The sequence below is a fragment of the Pelodiscus sinensis genome, chromosome 1, assembly GCF_052426305.1.
Source record: "Pelodiscus sinensis isolate ZL-2025 chromosome 1, ASM5242630v1, whole genome shotgun sequence".
Classification (NCBI taxonomy): domain Eukaryota; kingdom Metazoa; phylum Chordata; order Testudines; family Trionychidae; genus Pelodiscus; species Pelodiscus sinensis.
In genome coordinates this window covers 236525149-236546554 of record NC_143052.1, presented here as the reverse complement: position 1 = coordinate 236546554, position 21406 = coordinate 236525149, and the positions used below count along the sequence as shown (strand labels likewise).

Genomic DNA, 21406 nt, shown 5'->3' with positions numbered 1-21406 from the left:
TCTCTCCAAAAGCCACTACCTCACCTTACTGATGTTAAGTGACACAGTATAGATGTGAGGATACAGGCACCTAATAAGTGGAGCCATGCCTGTGAGACTCTAATTAGGTATCTAGTCCGTGCACACCTTACAGGGAACAATCTTCAGACCACCTGAAAAGCTTGTGGACCGCTGGTGTTCCACAGACATAATTTGGGTGTGTGCGCGCACGTGCTTTGAGAGAGAAAGAGAATGTATTTGTGTGTTTAAAAAAAGATGGTGGGGGGATGGAGGGCAGGGCGGGGCGAGGATTCAACATTTCAGAATCTTTTTCCAGGATTCAAAATAATCCCTTTATCATTATTTTCAAAATTGTTACCCATTTAAATAATGTCTTTGATTAAAAAGATATTTAAATTGTGAGGAATTTCAACAAAATAACTTGTTTGATAGAACACCATTCCCAAATTATACTAGAAATTTACGAATGGTATAAAGCTGTCAGATACGCACTGCTATTCACCTCTCTCATTACAGAAGAGAGAGACATTCAATGAATGATGAAGGCAGCGAATATAAAACTGATAAAAGGAAATACTTTTCACACAATGTATACTGCTGGACTCATCGTCACAAGTTACCATAGAGGCCAAGAACTTAGCTGGGGTCAAAAAAGAATGGGACATTTATATGGGTAATAAAAAACAAATAAGACTTTGGAAAGAGATACAAACCCTTATGCTTTAGTGCACACTCCAATCTCTAACCATTGTGGGTCAGTAGGAAACATTCCCTGGACCAGGTTAACAAACAACTGACTACTCCAGGACTTCTTGCACTTTCCTCTGAAGCAACTGACACTGACCACTGGCAAGAGACAGGACACCGGACAGGACCGACTACTGATCTGATCAAGCATGACAGCTCCTCTGCCCCTATATGACCACGAGTCATCTCTGATCCCAACTGATGGGAGTGGATAAATGGCATCCCTATAAATCAGTGAAGGAATAGAGGGCTATCCAGCATCGTAAGCAACAGGAGGATGAAAGTATTCTGTCCAAGGCTTTAACCCAGTTATGGAACACAGTTCATTACAAATGCCACTGTGTTGTAATCAGATCCTCTGATTTGGTAGTATTTGTAGTAAAGAATAGGGTTATGATTCACTTTAAAGAATGGAATTTATTTTTCATCTCTTAATGCTAAATAATCTGAAACACCAAAACTTCCAAGTGCCAACTAGTATATAAGCAAATCAAGTAAGTCCCTTGATGATGTGTGATGATGGGTTGTTTGCTTGTTAATTACCTTGTACCATATTATGGTGACATTTTTACTGTGGGGCACAGCACTGCATTTCAATGTACAACTTCTTCCAGCATCATTAACTTGCATGGATGAATGATTTGTGTTAAAACAACTGTCTTTACTTCTTTTGAGTACATTCAGAGACCACTTTTGTGATGTGACATTATATGTTCCATTGCTATGAAATAAAAGGAAAAAAGTGTCACGTAGGTTAGCTAATTACACAACAAATTAAAATAATTTAAAAAAAAAAAAATCTATATTGACCCATTTTCTTTTACTTCCTTTTCATTACTTCCCCCACATAAATTACGTGTTATTTTCAGTAAAATCCCAGAATAAGGAACAGACAGGCATACCAAAAGAGAATCTTCAATCAGTTTAATAATTATTTATAATAAAACAATATATGGGAGCAAATATGCGTACAAATTAGCATAATGACACGTAAGTAGCTTCAAATGACCAGTTAGTGGTTTTACAGACTTATTCATCTAGTTCACTGAGGCTTGCTATAACAATTTTAAAAATAGTTTGTGAATCCTGAGGGCTTCGTGGAGAAGCATACATTATTACTGAGCATGGACACTTTATTTCATAGCTACATATTACAGTAAAACTCCGATAGTCCGGCATCCAACTGTTTGGCACTCCTGGTACTCCGGTATCAAAATGCCAAGCGCTCCTGACCAGCTGATTAAAAAGCCTGCCGATTCTCCGGCAAATCTTATAATCCAGCACCACGTAGGTCCAAAAGATGCCAGATTATCAGAAGTCTACTGTACCCCAAAGACACATTTAATTACTATAGTACGATAGTTAAATACAGGTTGAACCTCTCTAGTCTGTCACTCTTTGATCCAGCAACATCTGTGAGTCTGGCATGATTTTAGTTAGTCAGATGTGTACTTACCATGGGTGTGGGCAAGTTTCCTGTGGTCTCAGAAAGTTTGTTTAGAGCTACCAATCCTGGCTCCACAGAATTCTATGATGTTATTTAGCTCTAATTTACCCCATATGTCTTCTACGAGCCTAGTAAGCAGTGGAAGTGTTGGTAATGCTGCTAGACAATACTGACCTCCCATGGGTCAGCAAATTCACTGGTTTGGCACCAGTCAGGTCCTGAGGGTTATTGGCCTCCAGGAAGCCTCCCGCAGTTCCCCACTCTGACCACTATGGCCTGAACTTGTGCCTCAGCTGCTCTCCAGATAAGCAGAAAAAGCTCAGAAAAAATTAGAATTGCATTTGCCACGTGGCTAGCATTGCGAACATATCTCAAAGCAAGCAGCACAGCATGCCACAAGTGGACGTGACTTCGACCAATGCAAACACAGTGACAAATTTGAATACTTCTGTTCTGACAGGCTCCAATCTGCAGGAGTGCAGAAGAGTGCCAGCGTAGAATTTCCAGGAGACCTTAGACCTCATCAAGGCACGGAGAGACAAATCCATTCTCTCTAAGCTATGAACTAGCAAGAGGTATATGGATGTTTATGCAAAGATCACAAGCTGCCTGGTAGCTAAATGTTATTCCAGGGATGCCTGGTAGTGCCAAATCAAAATCAGAGCTGAGGCAGTTCTACCACAAGGCAAAGGAGGGGAGTGGATGGTCTGGCGCAATACCTCACAGATGCCACTTCTAAGGGCAACTGGATGTGATTGGGGGGGAAGGGGGAAGAGGAAGGACTGCCAGCTTCCCCATTGTGTCCATGGAATTCAGCCAAGACATGCCTGGCATCAGCATGGAGGACAGTGTGGTGGCAGAGGGGAAGGAAGAGGACCATGGGCAACCAACGAGTCTCGAGAGCCAAGAGCTGTTCATGATGCTGGAGCCAGACCCCTCCCTCCCAGGATGTCTCCCAGTCAAGCACCAACCCCGGGGAAGGAAATTCTGGGGAGTTCACTATTTTTCTTACTACAAGCAGGTTATGTGCAGTGCACTGCCTGTCTCCACAGTATCAGGGGACACGGAATAGCTTGTTAATGTGTCTGCAGATGGAGCAGGAGTTTTGCCGGCACATCTCCATGAAGCTCTCAGATAGGAACTTTTTGATCCTTCTCACAAGCTTTTTGGGGAGTCCTGCCTTATTCCGTTCTCCATGGTAGGACACCCTCTCATGCCAAGCCACAAGGAAGTGATCTGGCATCATTAAACCACAAAGCATTGCAACATAAGGTCCAGTTTATGGCCACATTCAGTCAGCATCCACTCCCAATCACTTGGTGTGATTCAGAGAAGACGGCTCTTTCTCATAGCAACCTAGATGAATGAGGAGGGGAACCCATTAGCACTCTCCTCAGGAGGCCACGAGTGTAGGACACACATCCCGCCGTCCTTCAGGCACTCTCCACAGCAAGCTGCTTGTGCCAGATACACAACCCCCTCCCACCTCCAGGCTCTGATAGGCTGGGACCCCCTCCTGATGTGTGCAGGACACAGCAGAAAGCTGCCTTCTGCCACCATCACCTCTCACCTGCAGGTTCCTGCCCTGGCTGGCCCCTTACCATGCCTGCCTGCCTCTAAACCAAAGGTGTCCCAATGCTCTCCTGAGAACCCTGTACCCTTCCTGTAAAGTATTCCCTTTAAAACAAACCTTTAGCCTTGCACAGAACACATCTCCATTGTCTTTACAGAGAACTTCGGTGTAGGCTAACAGATTAGGATCAATTTTAAACACAATGTATCTCCTGTAATATGTGCCCTTGTAACTTTCCATTACAACTGAGACTGCAGCCAGCGCACTGCATAATCCCCCTCTTATAGCATTTACCCACCTGGCTCAGACCTGCAGGCGAAATGTACAAGGGAGAAGATCTTCAGGGAACAGACAGACTGCATGAATTCCCTCATAAAGGAAATGCGGGCTGAGTGCCTGGACTGAATAGCTGAATGCCAGGAAAGAAGAGCCACCAGGAAGCAGCAGGTGAGACAGCAGGAGACCATATTTGCCTACCTGACAGCTCTGATGATGAAACGCCTGGCTTTGTATCTAAAAAGTGCCTCCTCCCAGAACTCCATCTGCCACAATGACAACCCTACTCCCTCCTCCCCCAGCCCTGTTGCTTCCACTCCCAGGGTTCCCAGGGACAGTTGGGGCCCCAGGACATGGCGGGGACAGTCAGGGCGCCCCTTATCCCTCCTGCCCTGGGGCCGACCAGCTTTTTGTCATCCGTCCCATCCCAACCCGACCAGGGCGAGGCAGGACTTGAAATCATTAACATTCAAAACATGTAGCCAGCCTTAGCAAAGCACCTTGGAGACTGAAAATGCATAAAGCTGCAATTAAGTTTTCACTTCCCCCCCGAAAAAATACTGAATACAAATTATATTACAAATCATCCCTCAGCTATTTCACCATCAAGATCAGATTTTGATTTAGTATTACCATTTTAATGCTCAGTGTTCTGTTCCCAAATCACGTAAGCATGTATTTAGCTTCAAACATGGGAGTAGACCCATTGACTTCAGCAGGGCCCGCACTATGAAAGCTAAATAAATGCATAACTATTTGCAGGGTCAGAACCGTAAAGTGTGTCATTTGATTGCCACTGACTTCTACCTCTAATCTTTTCAGTTACTTACATATCACCTAGATCCGTGGTCACCAACCAGTAGATCGCGATCTAATGGTAGATCTCAGGGGCTCTAAGAGTAGCTCAAGCCCTCTCTGAACTGCGTGCCTGCCCAGTACATTTACATTAGATTTCCTCATTTGAGGAGCAGCTACTCACCAAGCAACAACACAGGTGAGTAGCTGCAAGGAATGGTGGGAGCTGGGAGACCGGGAGGGCTGAAACACCCCAGCCAACTGACTGTGGCCTTCAGGCCGGAGGAGGCTGAACCGTGCTCCAGCTGATCGGCGGCTTCTCCTCTGCACCTCCCCATGTGGAGCTTGGTGCACCCTGGCTGAGCACCATGGCCAGCTGGCCAGGTATCCACTTATCTTCCCTCCAGCCCGGCTGCCCTGTGCTCAGCCCAGGGAGGCTGCGTTTAGCTCCAGCTGTGGGCAGGTGCAGAGGGGAAGCCGCCCAATCAGCTGGAGCACGGTTCAGCCTCTTCCGGCCTGAAGGCCACAGCCAGCTGACCAGGCAGCTTCTTCTCTGCACCAGCCCACGTGGAGCGTGGTGCACCCTGGCTGAGCACCACTTCCAAATGTTGAAAAACCTTTAAAAAAAAGCAGCAGTATAAGGATTGGGGATAGCAAGTGATGGAGAGGAGGAGAATAGAGAGGGCGGGGCGGTAGACCTTGGGTGTAAAAAGGTTGGAGACCACTGACCTAGATACAAAAAAATCACTCAACCGCTATGGAAGAGCTTATTGACCTGATTTCCAGTTAACCACAGGAACTTAAGATGTGCTGTGTAAAACCATACAAACAACAAAGATGTGTGAAAGATTTTAATCAACTCCTCCTGAAAAATATATCAAAAACATTCATGACAAGAAATGGTGCTAACTGTGGTCAATTCTGTGCTAAACTGGTAAATGGACTCAAACAAATCTTCCCTCTTTGTATTTATTGTGTGGGGGGAGCTTGGTTTGTTTGATTTTGTGATTGTTTGTTTTCCCCCCCGCAGAGCACAGTGATTTGTCATGAAAATGTTTCATTGGTTTATTTCTGCTTTCTTTAAGGAACTTCTATTTTTTTTCATGGTCAAAACAGCTGAGTAAAGAATACATCATGAATAAGTAATTCAATCAAATTCACCTATTTCTTTTTGTACATGCAAGGGCGGAGTTTCAGGAGAGCAGGGGGCAGAGTTTTGGGAGGGTAGGGGGATCAGCAGCTGTTCACACCTGGACGCTGCTTGCTTTTCTTCCCATTCCCCAGACTATCAAGGAGCAAGGGGAAAATACTTGTATTCCGTTACTCTTCTTCCCCTTCCCTTCACCAGCCAGGAGTAAGAGGCATGCACGGAATCCAAGTACTTTTTCCTCTCTCCCTGATAGTCCGGGGAAGAGGAAGAAAAGCAAGCAGCACCCAGGTGTGCACTAAGGATGTTAAAATGTGATTAACTGACTAGTCGATGGAATTTCCTGCTGGGGCTCTTGTATATTTCAAGGAGGAATGCAAAACTTCACGTACAGCCCAGGGCCAGCAGGAAGCCCTGCTTACTCTTTAAAGCAAGCACCTGCATGCAGTCCAGAGTAAGCAGGGCTTCCTGCTGGCCCTGGGCTGTACGTGAAGTTTTGCATTCCTCCTTTGAAATATACAAGAGCCCCAGCAGGCGATCTTGTACATTTCGAAGGAGGAATGCAGAAGTGCCGATTGACTAGTCAAAAAACTATATGCTTATCAGATAGTTGACTAGTCTTTAACATCCTTAGTGTGTACAGCTGCTGCCCGCCCTCCTATCCTCCCAAAACTCTGCCGTTGAGTCCATGGTCCAATAGACTGGTTGCAAATTTTCAACCAAATTTACTTTTTCTATACTGAATTATCTTGGAAAAAAAATGTTGGTATCAATATTTTTCACTTTTCATGAAAAAGTCAATACGTTTAACCACTATTTTAATAAATAACCATTTTTATTTCATCAAAATTCGGAACATTATTTCTATATTTTAAGTTTATATTTAAATAAAATAAATGTAAGTTAAAACAAATACAATCATAATAATTACATTAGTTGTTTTGCTATTTCAAAAAATAATGGAACTTTCTGTTGCTAACTTAGGCCTAAGAAAGTTGTAGTCCATGAAATACTGGCTCTTTATTACCGGAGTATTTAGTTTTGTATTTTTTTATTACGATACTTCTGCAGTCACAGATCTAAGCTGTAATTTTTAAAAAGACCATTCAAATTTTCCATAATAAAAGCACAGCCCCTGGATGACATAATACTACACTATTAAAAAGAAATTATTATTTTTAGCCTGTGTCTTGAAACATCTTCCAATTTTCAAAACTGATTTAGCCATTACTAAACTTTCTTCCTGGGTTACTGAACAATATTACAACTAAGAGTGCAGCAGTCTTACTGCTCCATTTGAGTCACTGCTTTGTAAAAGCTATTTTGAGGTGAAAGAGTATACTCAGTGAGAAATCAAATATAACCATTACATTTGTGCTTTTAATAGTTCCAATTACGCAAAATTCTGTATAGAAACCAGAGCCTAATTATGCCATTGTTACTCATCTTGTGTATTACCTTAACATAAATTTAATCCCATTGATTTCAACAGAAACACTCACACAGAATTACTCAATGTAAGATAAATTCTTCCATATCAATTACAAGAAGTATGTTATTAATCTGTTTCTAAACATACACAATGTGCAGTGTCTTGAAGGAACAAAAAACACTAGTCTTCTTTAACAAAAGTTTTGCTTAAATGTTGAGAGGTTTGCTTTACTTGCAATTAATATTAAACTTTATAAGCACTCTGCGTAGTTAATAACAATGGGCCTCACCTACTAGTTGTAAACCAACCAAAGTCATTTTGCGCAGATTACACTTATAGGAAAGTTCAAGACATTAAATATATGTAATGGTATTTTTTACTAACGTGTTTGTAAAAGGGAAGTAAAAGAACAGTTTTAAACTTGTAGGATTTCAACTTCAAACATTATTCATTTTATTGAAAAGTTACCATATATAATTAACAAAGAACTTTAAACTGTATTAGTTGAAATAAAGATCAAAATAAATCGAAATAAATTGCTGGTGCATAAAAATCTTTAGACAATCATATTGAGCAATCAATTCTGATTGTTTATAACATTACCATTTTAGTAGGTAATATGCAAATACATTCTTAAAAAAGTAAATAAAACAAAAATGAATGCTGAAAAAGATAACTCCTATCAAGTAAAACTTACATTACTCTTTCCATAGCTAATTTGAATTATTTTGTGATTTGTAAAAATAAACATTTTCTTTGCAATAAAGTGTCAGTTGAACAGGCGACTGAATTTTAATTTTGTTAGCAAATATTTTTTATTAATTCTAATTATGATAGTCATGTCTTTTTTCCAATGAAATTTAAAATAATTATTTAAATCTTTCACCCATCATATTCCAGTGTAAAAAGTAGTGCATTCAGCTAATTTAAGTAGCAGGATTGCTTATGCAGAATTTCTTATCTGTAGTTAATCGTGAAGTATGACCTTATTTCGCACAAAGTAATCCACAAACTCTTCAGAATATATAATAGATTGTGTACCTTAATGTCACTTGAATAAATGTTGCTTTAAGCATACCCTGTGCATAGGTGCCAATGACTATACAAGGTTAGGGTAGTGGTGGATCAGGTATTATTTTTATACGGTTGCAAAGACTCTGTCTTATCCACTAGGCATGTACTCACCTGAGTCTGTAAGTGTAATTCCCCAGATCACCAAGTTCAATTGGCCAGAACTCCAGAAGTCTCCCACTTAAAACAAGTCTCTGTGTTTCTTGGATCAAATTCACCTTCCCTTTACTTTCTTTGAACCAGGTCACTGTGTACGTTTTACTGGGGAAAATCTCTTGTATTGATCCAGGGAAGCAAAGAAAAAAATATTCTCCTTCAAGTACATCAATGGAACGATGCAAGGGGCACAGCTCTTCTTCATAGAAAAAAGAATGGTTAAGAAGCAAGACACCACTTTGAGATAAGACTGAACTGATTCTAATGATACCTGACAGGTCTGCTGTGCTAATTACCTGGTTTCTTTTTAAACAGGTTTTCTTTCAGGAGATCCAGTAGCTACTGAAGAATGTGGTTGTATCAAGGAATTAGATACTTTCTATTGTTAAACACTACCCTATAGTTTGTTTATGTTGCTCTTCCCCCCATCTTTACTGATCAAAACATTTACAGCATCAGTTTCTCCTCTGCCAAGGACAGGGAAGAGCTCTCTTCACCCATAGACTGTTCTAGCTCCACTAATTTGTCCCTTTGCTGCATTTCCTTTCTTCTACTACCTGTGTTAATGGACTAATTATCCTTTTAGTCCTCCTCTGCCCATTTGAATCTGCTAATTAGTCACAGACAGATCCAAAAGGAGGGCTGGGGGGGATTTAATTGGTTTGTAAGTGATCAGTGTGCCTGGCTCAGTTATAGCTCACTTGATACCTGTCACAGCCCAATTCTGCGATCCTTATTCAGGAACGTATTCAGGTGGAGTAGAATCTTGATGCTTAATTTTAGTGGGGCTATTTAAAGACCAAGGCTCTAAACCAAAGCCCATTTAGTCAATGGGAAATGTTCTGATGACTGTAACTACCTTGGATCAGGACCTAAGCTACTACTTTTGGTGGAGGTCAGAACCTAATCTCTAAGACCATCTCTTTTCCTCTCCTTTTACAACTTTGCTATTTAAAGATGGATCTATCAAAACTGTGAAGTCTGGAATTGGATCTGTGCTTTACCAAGCTTTGAAAGTGGTTAGTCTAGACCCATTATGAATGTAATTAGAACAACTATCCATTGTTCTACTTAATTCCTGATATGTACAGGCAGTCCCCGGGTTACTTACAAGATAGGGACTATAGGTTTGTTCTTAAGTTGAATGTGTATGTAAGTCGGAACTGGCTCCAGATTCAGCTGCTGCCACTGAAACTGACCAGGGGCTGACTACAGGAAGCTGGAGGCAGAGTTGCTCTGCCCCCAGCTTCCTGGAATCAGCCTGATCAGTTTGCGGCTTTGCTCGGGTGTCCCTGGTCTGTTGGGGGGGTCGAGCAGCTTTGCTGGACCCCCCGCCCCCAGCAGACCAGGGAGACCGGGAGAAGCTTTTCTCGCCCCGGAGGACACGGGTGGCGACCCGCCGCCCATGAGCTCCAGGGCGAGAAAAGCCCCATTCGTAAGTCGGGGACTGCCTGTACTGTAGATTCCAATACTGCAAAAGAAAGTAGAAGCAGAAACACACTGCATTATAAGTTACTGACTAGGACTGCACAAATAACTGACTTTTCAGTTCAGTGGCCAAACCAGTCTACTCAAAATGAAAATTCTTCCACTTTTGTAGCTGAAATAAAAAAATCCAAATCCTTTTTGATTGATTTGTTTATTAAAATTTCTAAATAAAATGTCTTTTAAAAACAAAAAGTTGAAATGTTTCATTTTGACATTTCTGAAACAAAATATTTAGACTTTTTCAATAAAAATATGTTGGGGCATCTATTTGCCATATTTGACCCAAATTCACAAATAGTGTCAGTCAACTAAAAATTGCATTTTTCAAAAAAATAAAATTGTTAAAAAAAGAAAATCGCCCAAATACCATTAGTATACCAAATAATGCCATGTTTTATTGTCAATATTATACTGATTTATGCTTACCAAATGTAGCTTTGCTGAGGAACATTAAAAATATAATCAGACTTCCAAAAGCCATTTTCTTGACTGACTTGTATCTTCTTCTCTGAAAAAAGTGAAGTGTTCTTAATTTAACTGACAGAGTATTGGAAGAAAAACAAGTGTACCTGATTCATCACATACGCAACAAATTGGTCTACTACTAAGTTCACGAGTAATATAACAAATGTCTAATGAAGAAGAGATTTCCACCAGAAAGTTATTCTTTTTTATCCAAGTGTATTTAAATGTACATAGTCACGATCCAAGAGTTTTACTGGGAAGATTCATATCAGTTGGAGGTGGCTCATTTCCTTACAGTATTTGTATTTCATGTTAGATGTTCTATATAATTTCTAATTTGATGCATATCTGATTAAGTACTGTACATTACAAAATGTTGCTCACTCTAGCTATGAATGTATCCAAACTAAAGACTTGATCCTGCAAACCTTAATTATTGGGTGTAAGGGCTTTCCATCATGACTGTACCATTACTGTCTATTAGCGAATATAACCCACGGGCCATATTCGTTTTTACAAACCCCGCACCCCCCTCCGCGTAGGCTATACTCATGCATGGGATATATAGGGGTTTTTTTTTTTACTCGATAGAAGAGAAGCCCCTCCCCCCCACCCTTTCACTACCTTTGCCAGGCTGAGGTTAGGTTCCCAGCCCGCGACTGAACAACGCGGGGAAACTTACAAGGGGCGCAGCAGCTGGGAACTCTCTGGAGCCGGGGCAGATACATCCCCAGCAGAGGCGCAAGGCAGGAGGCACCCAGCCTGGGCTGACAAAGGAAAGGAGCCCAGAGCAAGTTGCTTGGTGGCCAGCAGCAGCGGCGTGAATCTGCAGGTGGCCACGGCTCACAGGAGCAGGGCCAGGCATGGTGCTTGTTGCTTGTTGCTCCTGCACAATCCAGCCGGGCACCCTCCCCTGCCAGCAGCCGCTGCCGCCGCTGCCTGCCGGACCCGCTGTGTGCTCGCTTGCTGCTCCTGGGCCGCACCGAACCATGCTCCAGCCCAGGAGCAACAAGCAGGGCATGGTTCGGGGTGATGGAGCAGGCGCCAGCCTGGAAGCAACAAGCGAGCGCACAGCGGGTCCGGCGTGCGGCGGTTGCAGGCAGGGAAGGGTGCCTGGCTGGATCGCCCAGGAGCAATGAGCAACAAGCATCATGCCTGGCCCTGCTCCTGTGAGCCGTGGCCGCCCGCAGACTCCCACCGCTGCTGCTGGCTGCCAAGCCCCGCGACTGCAACTTGCTCCAGGCTCCTTCCCTTTGTAAGCCTGGGCTGGGAGCCTCCCGCCTTGCACCTCTGCTGGGGATGCCTCTGCCCCGGCTCCAGAGCATTCCCGGCTGCTGTGCCCCTTGTAAGTTTCCCTGCGTTGTTCGGTTGCGGCCTGGGAGCCTGATCCCCCGCACCGTAATATACCCCTGCACCCTAAATATACCCCCGGCACAGTCTTATAAACCCTGCGGGTTATACTTGTGCGCGAGGTATACAAGATTTTTTTTTACTGAAATAGCAAAAACCGCGGGGTATATTCGGGTGCGGGTTATATTTGGGTGCAAGGTATATTTGCTAAAATACGGTCATGTCAATGGAAATTTTGCCAATGACTTCAATGACCATAAGCTCAAGCCCCTAGTATGGACACATCTATAGTTACAGATAAAAATACAAAAATTTGTTGTCAAATCAGGAAGCACACCAATATTCAATTTGATTTTATTTCACGTGCCAATTAGATAGAGGGATACATTATTTTAACTGGTTTATGCACTAATTGAGGGCCAAGGAGTTATCAGCACAGCACCTAATAGTTTCAGTTCTAATACTGTACTGTTGTACTTCACAAATGTAAAAATTATGTGTACTCATCAGAATAAAAAATGAAGAGCAATCACGGTACTACATACCTCTACCGCCAGATGAGGCAATTTTAGTCCATCCCTCTCCCTAACTCACATGAATACACATGCCTGAACATGTAACATGTAACATGTCCAAGGAACACAGTATAATTTAGGACTCAATGGACAGCTCTGACAGAAGCAATCTTCTGATTTCAGGCTTGTTTGGGGACATCTTAACTAAACCTTTTGCAATTTAAGAATAAGCTTACCACTGAGATTTACAATTTTGAATTAAAACTGCCATGTCTTGCATCGTTAAAATAGCACTTTTAAAAATAAATTACAAATAAAATAATACAACTAGATTTAAATGTTCTCCCACTCTTTCATTCACTTTTCCTGATCCATTATGAAGATTCACTGTTTCTCCCCAGCCCACCTGTCCCCCACACATACATACATAGAAAAAGAAATAAATTAATTTTCCAACATTTCATTTGAGAGCCGGTATTACTTATCACCTAGACTGGATTCTTCTTTGGGAGAACAGAATGAGGGTATTTTCTTTTTAAATATTCCAGTAATAATGAAAGAAGTCAAAAATCTATTTACTTAGGACAATACCTAACCCAAATTCTCCTCCCTAGCAACTGGACTATTGTGACTTTTTCAGCTCCTGAGCTACTTACTACAGGTTGAAATCTCTCTAGTCTGGTACCCTCAGGACCTGACCAGGGCTGAACCAGAGAAGCTGCCAAACCACAAGGAGGTCAATACTATCTAGCAGCATTACCAACATTTCCACTGCTTACTGGGCTCGTAGAAGACATGTAGGAGTACATTAGAGCTAAAGAACAGCACAGAACACTGAGAACAAGGGTGATGGCTGTAGACAAACTTTTTGCGACCACAGGAAACTTGGCCACACCCATAATCAGTGGTCATCCTGCTAACTAAAATCATGTTGGAGCAGGAATGTTGTCAGACCAGAGTATGCCACACTAGAGAGGTTCATCCTATAGTCATGGAGAGTTTGATCCCATTCGCTGAAATTCAATGGCATTATTTGGGTGCAGACCCAAAGTTTGCTACCTGTTTCAAGGTTGTACTCCACTTTGTAGCCTTACATAAATGTCCTATTTCCAAAAGTAAAAATCACAGCATGTGCATTGAAACACCTGATTTCCTTAAGTATGGGGAGTACTTATTGTTCCTTGTGTAATGCATATTGAGTTAGTCCTAGAAGAAATTTGAAACTTGCCTACACTCAAACAAATAATTAGCTAAAACAGTGGTTCTCAACTTTTCCAGATTTCCATGTCCTTTTCAGGAGTCTGATGTGTCATGCATACCCCAAGTTTCACCTAACTTTAAAAATTACTTATTTACAAAATCAGACTAAAATACAATAGTGTCACAGCACACTGTTACTGAAAAATTACTTATTTTCCTTTTTACCATACCATTCTAAAATAAATCAAATAGAATATAAATACTGAACTTACATTTCAGGACACTGTATAGAGAGCAGCATAAAAGTCATTCATTGTCTGTCTGACATTTTAGTTTGTACTGACATTGCTAATGCTTTTTATATTGCCTGTTATAAAAATAGGCAAATATTTAGATGAGCTGACTTACCCCCTGGAAGACCACTGCTCACCCCCTGGGGTACACATACCCATGGTTGAGAACCACTGAGCTAAAAACCAAAAGTAACATGAATAAGATCCCATTGTTTAACCTGAAATAAATATCTGGATTATAAAGGGTACATCTACGCAGCAGAGCTAAAGTCAAATTAAGCTACACAACTTCAGCTATGTCATTTGCGTAGCTTAAGTCAAAATAGCTTAACTCAGCTTTTGGCACTACCTACACAGCAGGAAGTTGAAGAAAGAACACTTTTCCTTTGACTTCCCTTACTCCTCATGAAATCAGGGTTACCATGAGTCAGTAAGAAGTCCTCCAGCTTGACATTTTTTCGAAATAAAGGCTTGTAGTTAGATGCACCCTATGTTATTTCGGAATAACGTGAGTTATTCTGAAACAATGCTGCTGTGGAGATGTGCCCTCAGGGATTATGCACAAAAATGAATGCAGGATTTGTTTATTTAATTATTTGAGTTTACATTACTAATATTTTCTAGCCAAACTTTTTTCCCTAGAAGCAGGCATCCTAACCAGCTAAGAAGCAAAATTTTTAGACAACCTTTGAAAATGGTAGTCAACATGTGGACAGTTACATAAGGTTTGAAATTGAAATCTAAAAATGTATGACTTTTAAATCCTATACTTTTTTGGCCAATTACACTTGCATGATGAATGGAACTTCTGATATCGAAACAGCAGCACCATTTAATATCTATTCTATTTAAATTTCACTTGCTCATCCATTTTTTTAGTAGTTTTGTTTCTGGTATTGTGGGTTTTTTTTCCTTTTTAGCAGCACATTTTAAGAGTTTCTACTCTTGATTCAAATTTATCTTTGAAACAGGCAGAAGAGGTTAAGGTACAGAGTGGAATGCAAAATGCTTCATAATATCTGGACTTGTGACTAATAGTTACTATTCACAGGCAAGATGCAGGTCCTTAACTTCTCTCTACTAGATCTGAATGATTTTCTTGGGTTTCTCCCCCACACTCTAGAAAATTGTAGCAACTGAACCAAATTATCTGTAACCACCTTCAGAATCATGATTAGGGAACATGTGAGAGAATTGTTTCCATTTAAATTTGTCTTAAAAAAGATTTCTTTCAAAGAAGAGGACAAAGTTGTAATGTTGAGAATGGTTTTAATTCCTTTCTTAAAAATTAACAGAACAATCTGAGGGAACGTTTCCTGTCAAAAAGACATCAGGTACAATATCTGAACAATACAGGAAAATTCACCAAGCTAAGTACAGTAAACTTCCAATAATAGGGCACCTTTAGGACCCAAGGGGTGCCGGATTATCAGATTTGCCGGACTATCGGAAGGGGGGGCTATGAGGAAGGATGCCACCCCCGAACCTTCATAGCCCCCCCTTCTGATAGTCTGGCTCTGCCCCAGGCGTCCCTGATTCAGCCGCTGCTGGTCAGTTTCAGCAGTAGCTGAATTGGGATGCCTGCAGCAGAGCAGCTGGGGTGCTGCCGGGTTGGTCCAGTAGCGCCGACCCTTAGCGCGGCGAGACCAACCCGGCATGGTCCGGTAGCGCCGACTCCTTGCGCGGTGAGGCCAACCCGGAAGCACCCCAGCTGCTCTTGGGGACGTCTGGGGCAGAGCAGCTGGGATGCTGTTGGGTTGGTCCCGCAGCGCCACTCCAGGAAGCGGCTGACTCCAGGAAGCCAGAGGCAGAGCTGCTCTGCCCCGGGCTTCCTGGAGTCAGCCGCTGGTCAGTTTCAGCAGCGGCTGAATCAGGACGCCTGGGGCAGAGCAGCTGGAGTGCTGCCGGGTTGGTCCCACAGCGCCGAGGAGTGGCGTACTGGACCAACCTGGCAGCATCACAGCTGCTCTACCCCGGGTGTCCCCAAGTCTTCCGCTGCGGATACTGATCAGCGGCTGACTCCAGGAAGCCGGAGGCAGAGTTGCTCTGCCCCAGGCTTCCTGTAGTCAGCCGCTGGTCAGTTTCAACAGCGGCTCAATTCAGATGCCTGGGACAGAGCAGCTGGAGGACTGCCGGGTTGGTCTGGTAGCGCCAACCCTTGGCGCTGCCAGACCAACCCGGCAGCACCCAAGCTGCTCGGTCCCAGGTGTACCCAAGTCAGCCGCTGCTGAAACTGATCAGGGGCTGATTCCAGGAATCCGGGGCAGAGCAGCTCTGCTTCGGACTTCCTGGAGTCAGCCGCTGGTTAGTTTCAGCAGCGGCTGAATCTGGGAAGCTGGGAATGATAGGAATACCTGTCATTATTTTAAAAATTTTATTTTGATGTTAATTTTTATTGTTTTAGTTGCTTTATTACTGACAAATGGATTTAGGGTGTTTATTTTGGGTTTCTCTTTATATTTTCACTTATTTAATGTTTAATATTAATCACTTAAGGAAAAAAAGTTTAACTTTGTGAAAGCATCCGCTCACTTGAAGAGTTAACTAACAAAGTTAAGGCTGTTGTCACTAGATGCTCACTGCCAGATAAAGAGTAGCTGTCAGTTTTGCAACTTTGAATAAAATATTTGAATGGTTTTTAGTGGAATTTTTAAAAAGACGATTTATTTATATATATTTGAGGTCCCTTGCTATGTTTATTATGAGACTAAATATTTTAAACTTTCTTGTCTAGTTGAAGTTTTACTAGCGGAAGTTTTGAATATTTTTGTTTTTAAAATGATTTTAGATTTTCAAAGAGCTTTGGGGGCCATGTGTGTAAATTGCAAGTTATAAAGAAATGACTCATGTATGTTGCTTACATTTCTAAACTGCTATTCATTTTTACATTTAAGCTTTGACCAAGACTGGTTTCGAGGTGGGGTTTTTTTGCCAGCTGAGATCTCTTTTGGCTTGGGCACTGTTAACCTTTGCATTTTAGCAATGTTTAGTTTCATCTTTTCCTTCCATATTTCAGCTATATGATCTTGCACCAGCTGCAACCATCATTTAGAATCTTAAGACTACTAGAACTGGAAGGGTACAGGCCCCTGCCGGGGGAAACCGGTCAACCAAAACAAACAAACAAACCCACCCACCCACCCACCCAGGAACACTGTCTAGCAAAAAAAAAAAAAACCCCAAACAAACAAACAAAATGCTGGCCTGCCCCTAAGACCAGCTTTTGGGGGTGGGGGGGGGGGGGGAGTGATCAGATTCTCACAGAATCCTTACTTTCACTTTGCGGAACCCCAGGGTTCCGCGGAGCACTATTTGGGAAACACTGATCTAGACCTGATAGATGTCTATCTAACCTGCTCTTAAATATCTCCAGTGATGGAGACTCCACAACCTCCCCAGGCAATTTATTCCAGGGTTTAACCACCCTGACCATTAGAAATATCCAACCTAATGTCCAGCCTAAACCTCTTCTTGCTGCAGTTTAAGTGCATTGCTTCTTCCCCTAATTCATTACACAATTCGTTGTTTACAGGCTCATTTGTTAGGAAGCATCCATTTCCTTCAGAATGACTGTAAGGCCTTCCGTGTTGTGTGTGGTGATAAATCATAATGCATGGGTGGTCAATAAGCAGACTGCAGACAAATACAGTACAGGATACTGGGTTAGTTGGACCTTTGGTCTGACACAGTATGGCCATTCTTATGTTTTTATGATGCGGCCAAGGTCACTCTTGACCATCCAGACCACTCTGGCATGGCCAGGGCCAGGGTTCTGCCTGACCACCTGGGTCGCTCCAGCAGAGCTTGGGCCAAGGGCCTAACACAGGCCCAGCCTTGCCAGCCACCCCAACGTGACCAGCTGGATTCAGCCAGAGCTGCTCCAGCCTGGTGCAGTTGGCCATCCGACCAGTTACCCGGTAAGAATTCCAGTAAGGTAAATGCTTACTGGATAACCATTAACTTTTTACATGTCTAATTAAATTAGCTCTGATGTAACATTCCCATCTCTGTACCCGTACTATTTCTTTTTCTTTCCCTCCATGCATCTGAAGTCAGTCACAACTCATAAAAGCCTATGTCATAATACAGTAAAATTGTTAGTCTTTAAAGTGTCATCAGACTCCTTGTTGTTTTTTGATGAAAAAAAGTGAACTAGCAAACAATGGTTTTGACCATCTTTGACTTAAGTGACAGTCTGCAAGAGTTATTATTTACGGTTTGAAAGCAAAATCAGTCTCTGGAGATGAAATTTAACAAATGGCAGCAACAAAGTATTTCACTAATTCTTTACATATTATCAAGAGCTTCCCTATAAACTTGTTTCCAGCTGTAGAGTCCAAACTACAAGCTATTCAGGATTCTTAGTTTACTATGTATGCTTCCCTTCCATACCTATTTTATTCTGTTTAATCACCAGAATAGCCTCCTTTAAATATCTCCTTAAAATTCTCTTCTTCCATGAAGTCTACAAAAAACTTGACAACTGTTATGCTGCTGATTCGCTGAGCTCAGGCCTGCCAATGGGAGGGTCAAAGAGGTCAACGGCCCCAGAGCTTGGCAATTCAAAGGGGCCTAGGTCTCCCAACTGCCACAGTGGAAGCCAGAGACATGGGCTCTTTAAATCACTACTGGAGTCCTGGATGGCACACTCCAGGTTGCGCACTAAGGACTGGCAGTGGGCAGGAGAAGGACATGGTCTGGGTGGCACAAAGGGCTGGCTGCCCCAACTCTGCCTCTTCCGGACACGTGGAGCCACACACACACACACCCCAAACACCAGGGTAGAAATGTGAACAATTAACCAGTTTGCTGCTCCAACCCTGCCTGAACCACCGTGCCATCTGCCACCCAGGATCCTGCTTAACTGGTTTACCAGTTAAACCTAATGTTTAACCAGTTACATAATTAAATGGGATTTTACATCCCTAGCTGAGGGGCCCAGCAATTCTTTCAGGGTGTGTCTAGACTACAGGGTTTTGTCGACAAAAGTGGACTTTTGTTGACAAAGCTATACCAGCATCTACACTACCGCCGAGTTCTGTCGACAGTAAGTCAACAGAACGTGGCAGTTTTGTCAATGGTGGTAAACCTCATTCTATGAGGAACAACACTTTTTTTCGACAGAGGCTCTATTGTTGAAAAAAGGCTCTATTACATCCACACTGTGCTTTTTCAAAAGAGAGCGTCTAGACTTGGTCGAAAAAGTGGCTTGCTTTGTCAACAGAACTGGCTATAGTCTAAACGCTCTTTTTCGACAGACGCTTTGTTGACAGTATCTTTCGACAAAGCCTCTGTCGAAAAAAGCCTGTAGTCTAGACATACCCTCAGTGCCCCAGCTGAGCCCTCTGCAGATCATGCTGATCAATATTGTCTCATTATTTGCTTGTACTCCCCCATCTAACTCCATCTGTCATACTATAAACTCTTTGGGGAAGGGACTGTCTTTTGGTTCAATGTTTGTACAGCATCTAGCACAGTGGGACTCTGATCTATGACTTGGGCTCTTAGGTACTACTAAAATACAAATAAATAGCAATCTTTTTGGATTGGTGAAACAACACAGAAAGAACTTTTCCGAATACCTTTAGATCATTGGTTTCTAAAGACTGAAGAGGGAAAAGTGCTCAATGGCTCTGTGTGAACTGCTGACGTGAGAGGAACGCTAGATCAGGCAAAGGAATATATATCTCTTTACTGACACCAATTCGGTGTCCAGTGGCTAATATCCAGTTGAGAATGTTAGCATTCCTAAACTGGTGAATATGGAACCTGCAATCCAAATGTCTTACTAAAGAATTCCTGCTGCTCTCAAAATGGTATTATTAAGGAGAAATAAGTATGTTATATTCCTTCCCATATAGCATTAACTGGCCTGATTAAACTACCTACCCTGTCCTTGAGTCAGTTTGATTTAGTGACATTTCCATGTGTCAAGGATCAGCAAAGACAGTCACAATGAGGTCTCAGAGCTACAAGCTGTTACAAGTGGGTTGTGCCCACAAAAGCTCATCATACTATCTATATTTTTGGTTAGTGATAGAAATGTAGCCGTGTTAGTCTGGTGTAGCTGAAACAAAAAACAGGACTATGTAGAACTTAAAAGACTAACAAGATGGTTTATTAGGTGATGAGCTTTCATGGGCCAGACCCTCTTCCTCAGATCAAATAGTGGAAGAAAATTGGCACAACCATATATACCAAAATAAACAATCCAAAAAAATGAACACATCTGAAAAGGACAAATCAAATTTCAGAACAGAAGGGGGGAGGTAAATGCCTGTGATTCTTCGCCAAAGAATCAATGCCCACAAAACAGATATTAGACAGGATCACAAAGAAAAAACATCAGAAGGGTAGCCATGTTAGTCTGAATCTGCAAAAGCGGAAAGGAGTTCTGTGGCACCTTATAGACTAACCGAAGTGTTGGAGCATAAGCTTACGTGGGCAAAGACTCACTTCATCAGATGCATGTAGTGGAAATTTCCAGAGGCAGGTATAAATATGCAGGCCAGAATCAGGCTGGAGATGACGAGGTGGATCCAATCAGGGAGGATGAGGCCCACTTCTAGTAGCTGATCTGGAGGTGTTGACACAATCAACTCTGGATTAAACAAAGACTGTGAATGGCTTGCTAACTACAAAAGCAGCTTCTCCTCTCTTGGTAGTCACGCCTCCAGATCAGCTACTAGAAGTGGGCCTCATCCTCCCTGATTGGATCCACCTCGTCATCTCCAGCCTGATTCTGGCCTGCATATTTATACCTGCCTCTGGAAGTTTCCACTACATGCATCTGACGAAGTTGGTCTTTGCCCACGTAAGCTTATGCTCCAACACTTCAGTTAGTCCATAAGGTGCCATAGGACTCCTCACCGCTTTTAAAGAAAAAACAGTGTCTTGCCATTTCAACCAGAAAGTGCATTGTCTCAACGACTTGATTACCTGCATCCTGCTTCAAAGACCTTTTAACACCAGACTTGAAAGAGAATCCTCTGAACTGTCATTCATGCTTAAATTCAACACTTTACCTCAGTCTAAACAAAGACATTAATTATCTTACCCATTACAAAGATAGCTTCCCCAATTATCACCTCTAACATCATTAGTTCATAGACATTTACCTCTCCCCCCTCATCCCCCTTCTGTTCTGAAAATTGATTTGTCCTTTTCATATGTGTTCCTTTTTCTAATTGCATCCTTTAGAATACATGGTTGTGCCAATTTTCCTTTCACTATTTCATCTGAGGAAGTGGGTCTGGCCCAGGAAAGCTCATCACCTAATTAACCACCTTGTTAGTCTTTTAACTGCTACATAGTCCTGTTTTTTATATTTTTGGTTGGTCTCTAAGGTGCTAAAGGATCTTTAAAAAAAAAGGTTTTGTAGACTAACACAGCCACTCTTCTGAGACTTTTAATTTGCATAGGTAGATTCAGGCAAACAATCATGCAATCAA

At 42.3% G+C, this 21406-nt stretch overlaps 1 protein-coding gene across 7 annotated transcripts in view; it reads right to left on the bottom strand.

Annotated features, from left to right (window-relative positions):
• IL18R1 (interleukin 18 receptor 1) overlaps positions 1-21406 on the bottom strand; it is a 49420-nt gene that overhangs the window by 21930 nt on the left and 6084 nt on the right. For 2 of the 7 annotated variants that reach the window (XM_075917377.2, XM_089775389.1), the window contains 3 exons: positions 10559-10640; positions 8603-8843; positions 1291-1468 (listed from right to left, as the gene is read on the bottom strand). In XM_075917377.2, coding sequence (XP_075773492.1) covers positions 1291-1468; positions 8603-8843; positions 10559-10613 — 474 coding nt within the window. In that variant the 5' untranslated portion in view covers positions 10614-10640. Of the gene's footprint in view, positions 1-1290; positions 1469-8602; positions 8844-10558; positions 10641-14070; positions 15775-20411; positions 20634-21406 lie in introns of those variants that run through there. The other 5 variants (XM_075917391.2, XM_075917387.2, XM_075917389.2 and 2 more) reach the window with 5 other exon arrangements.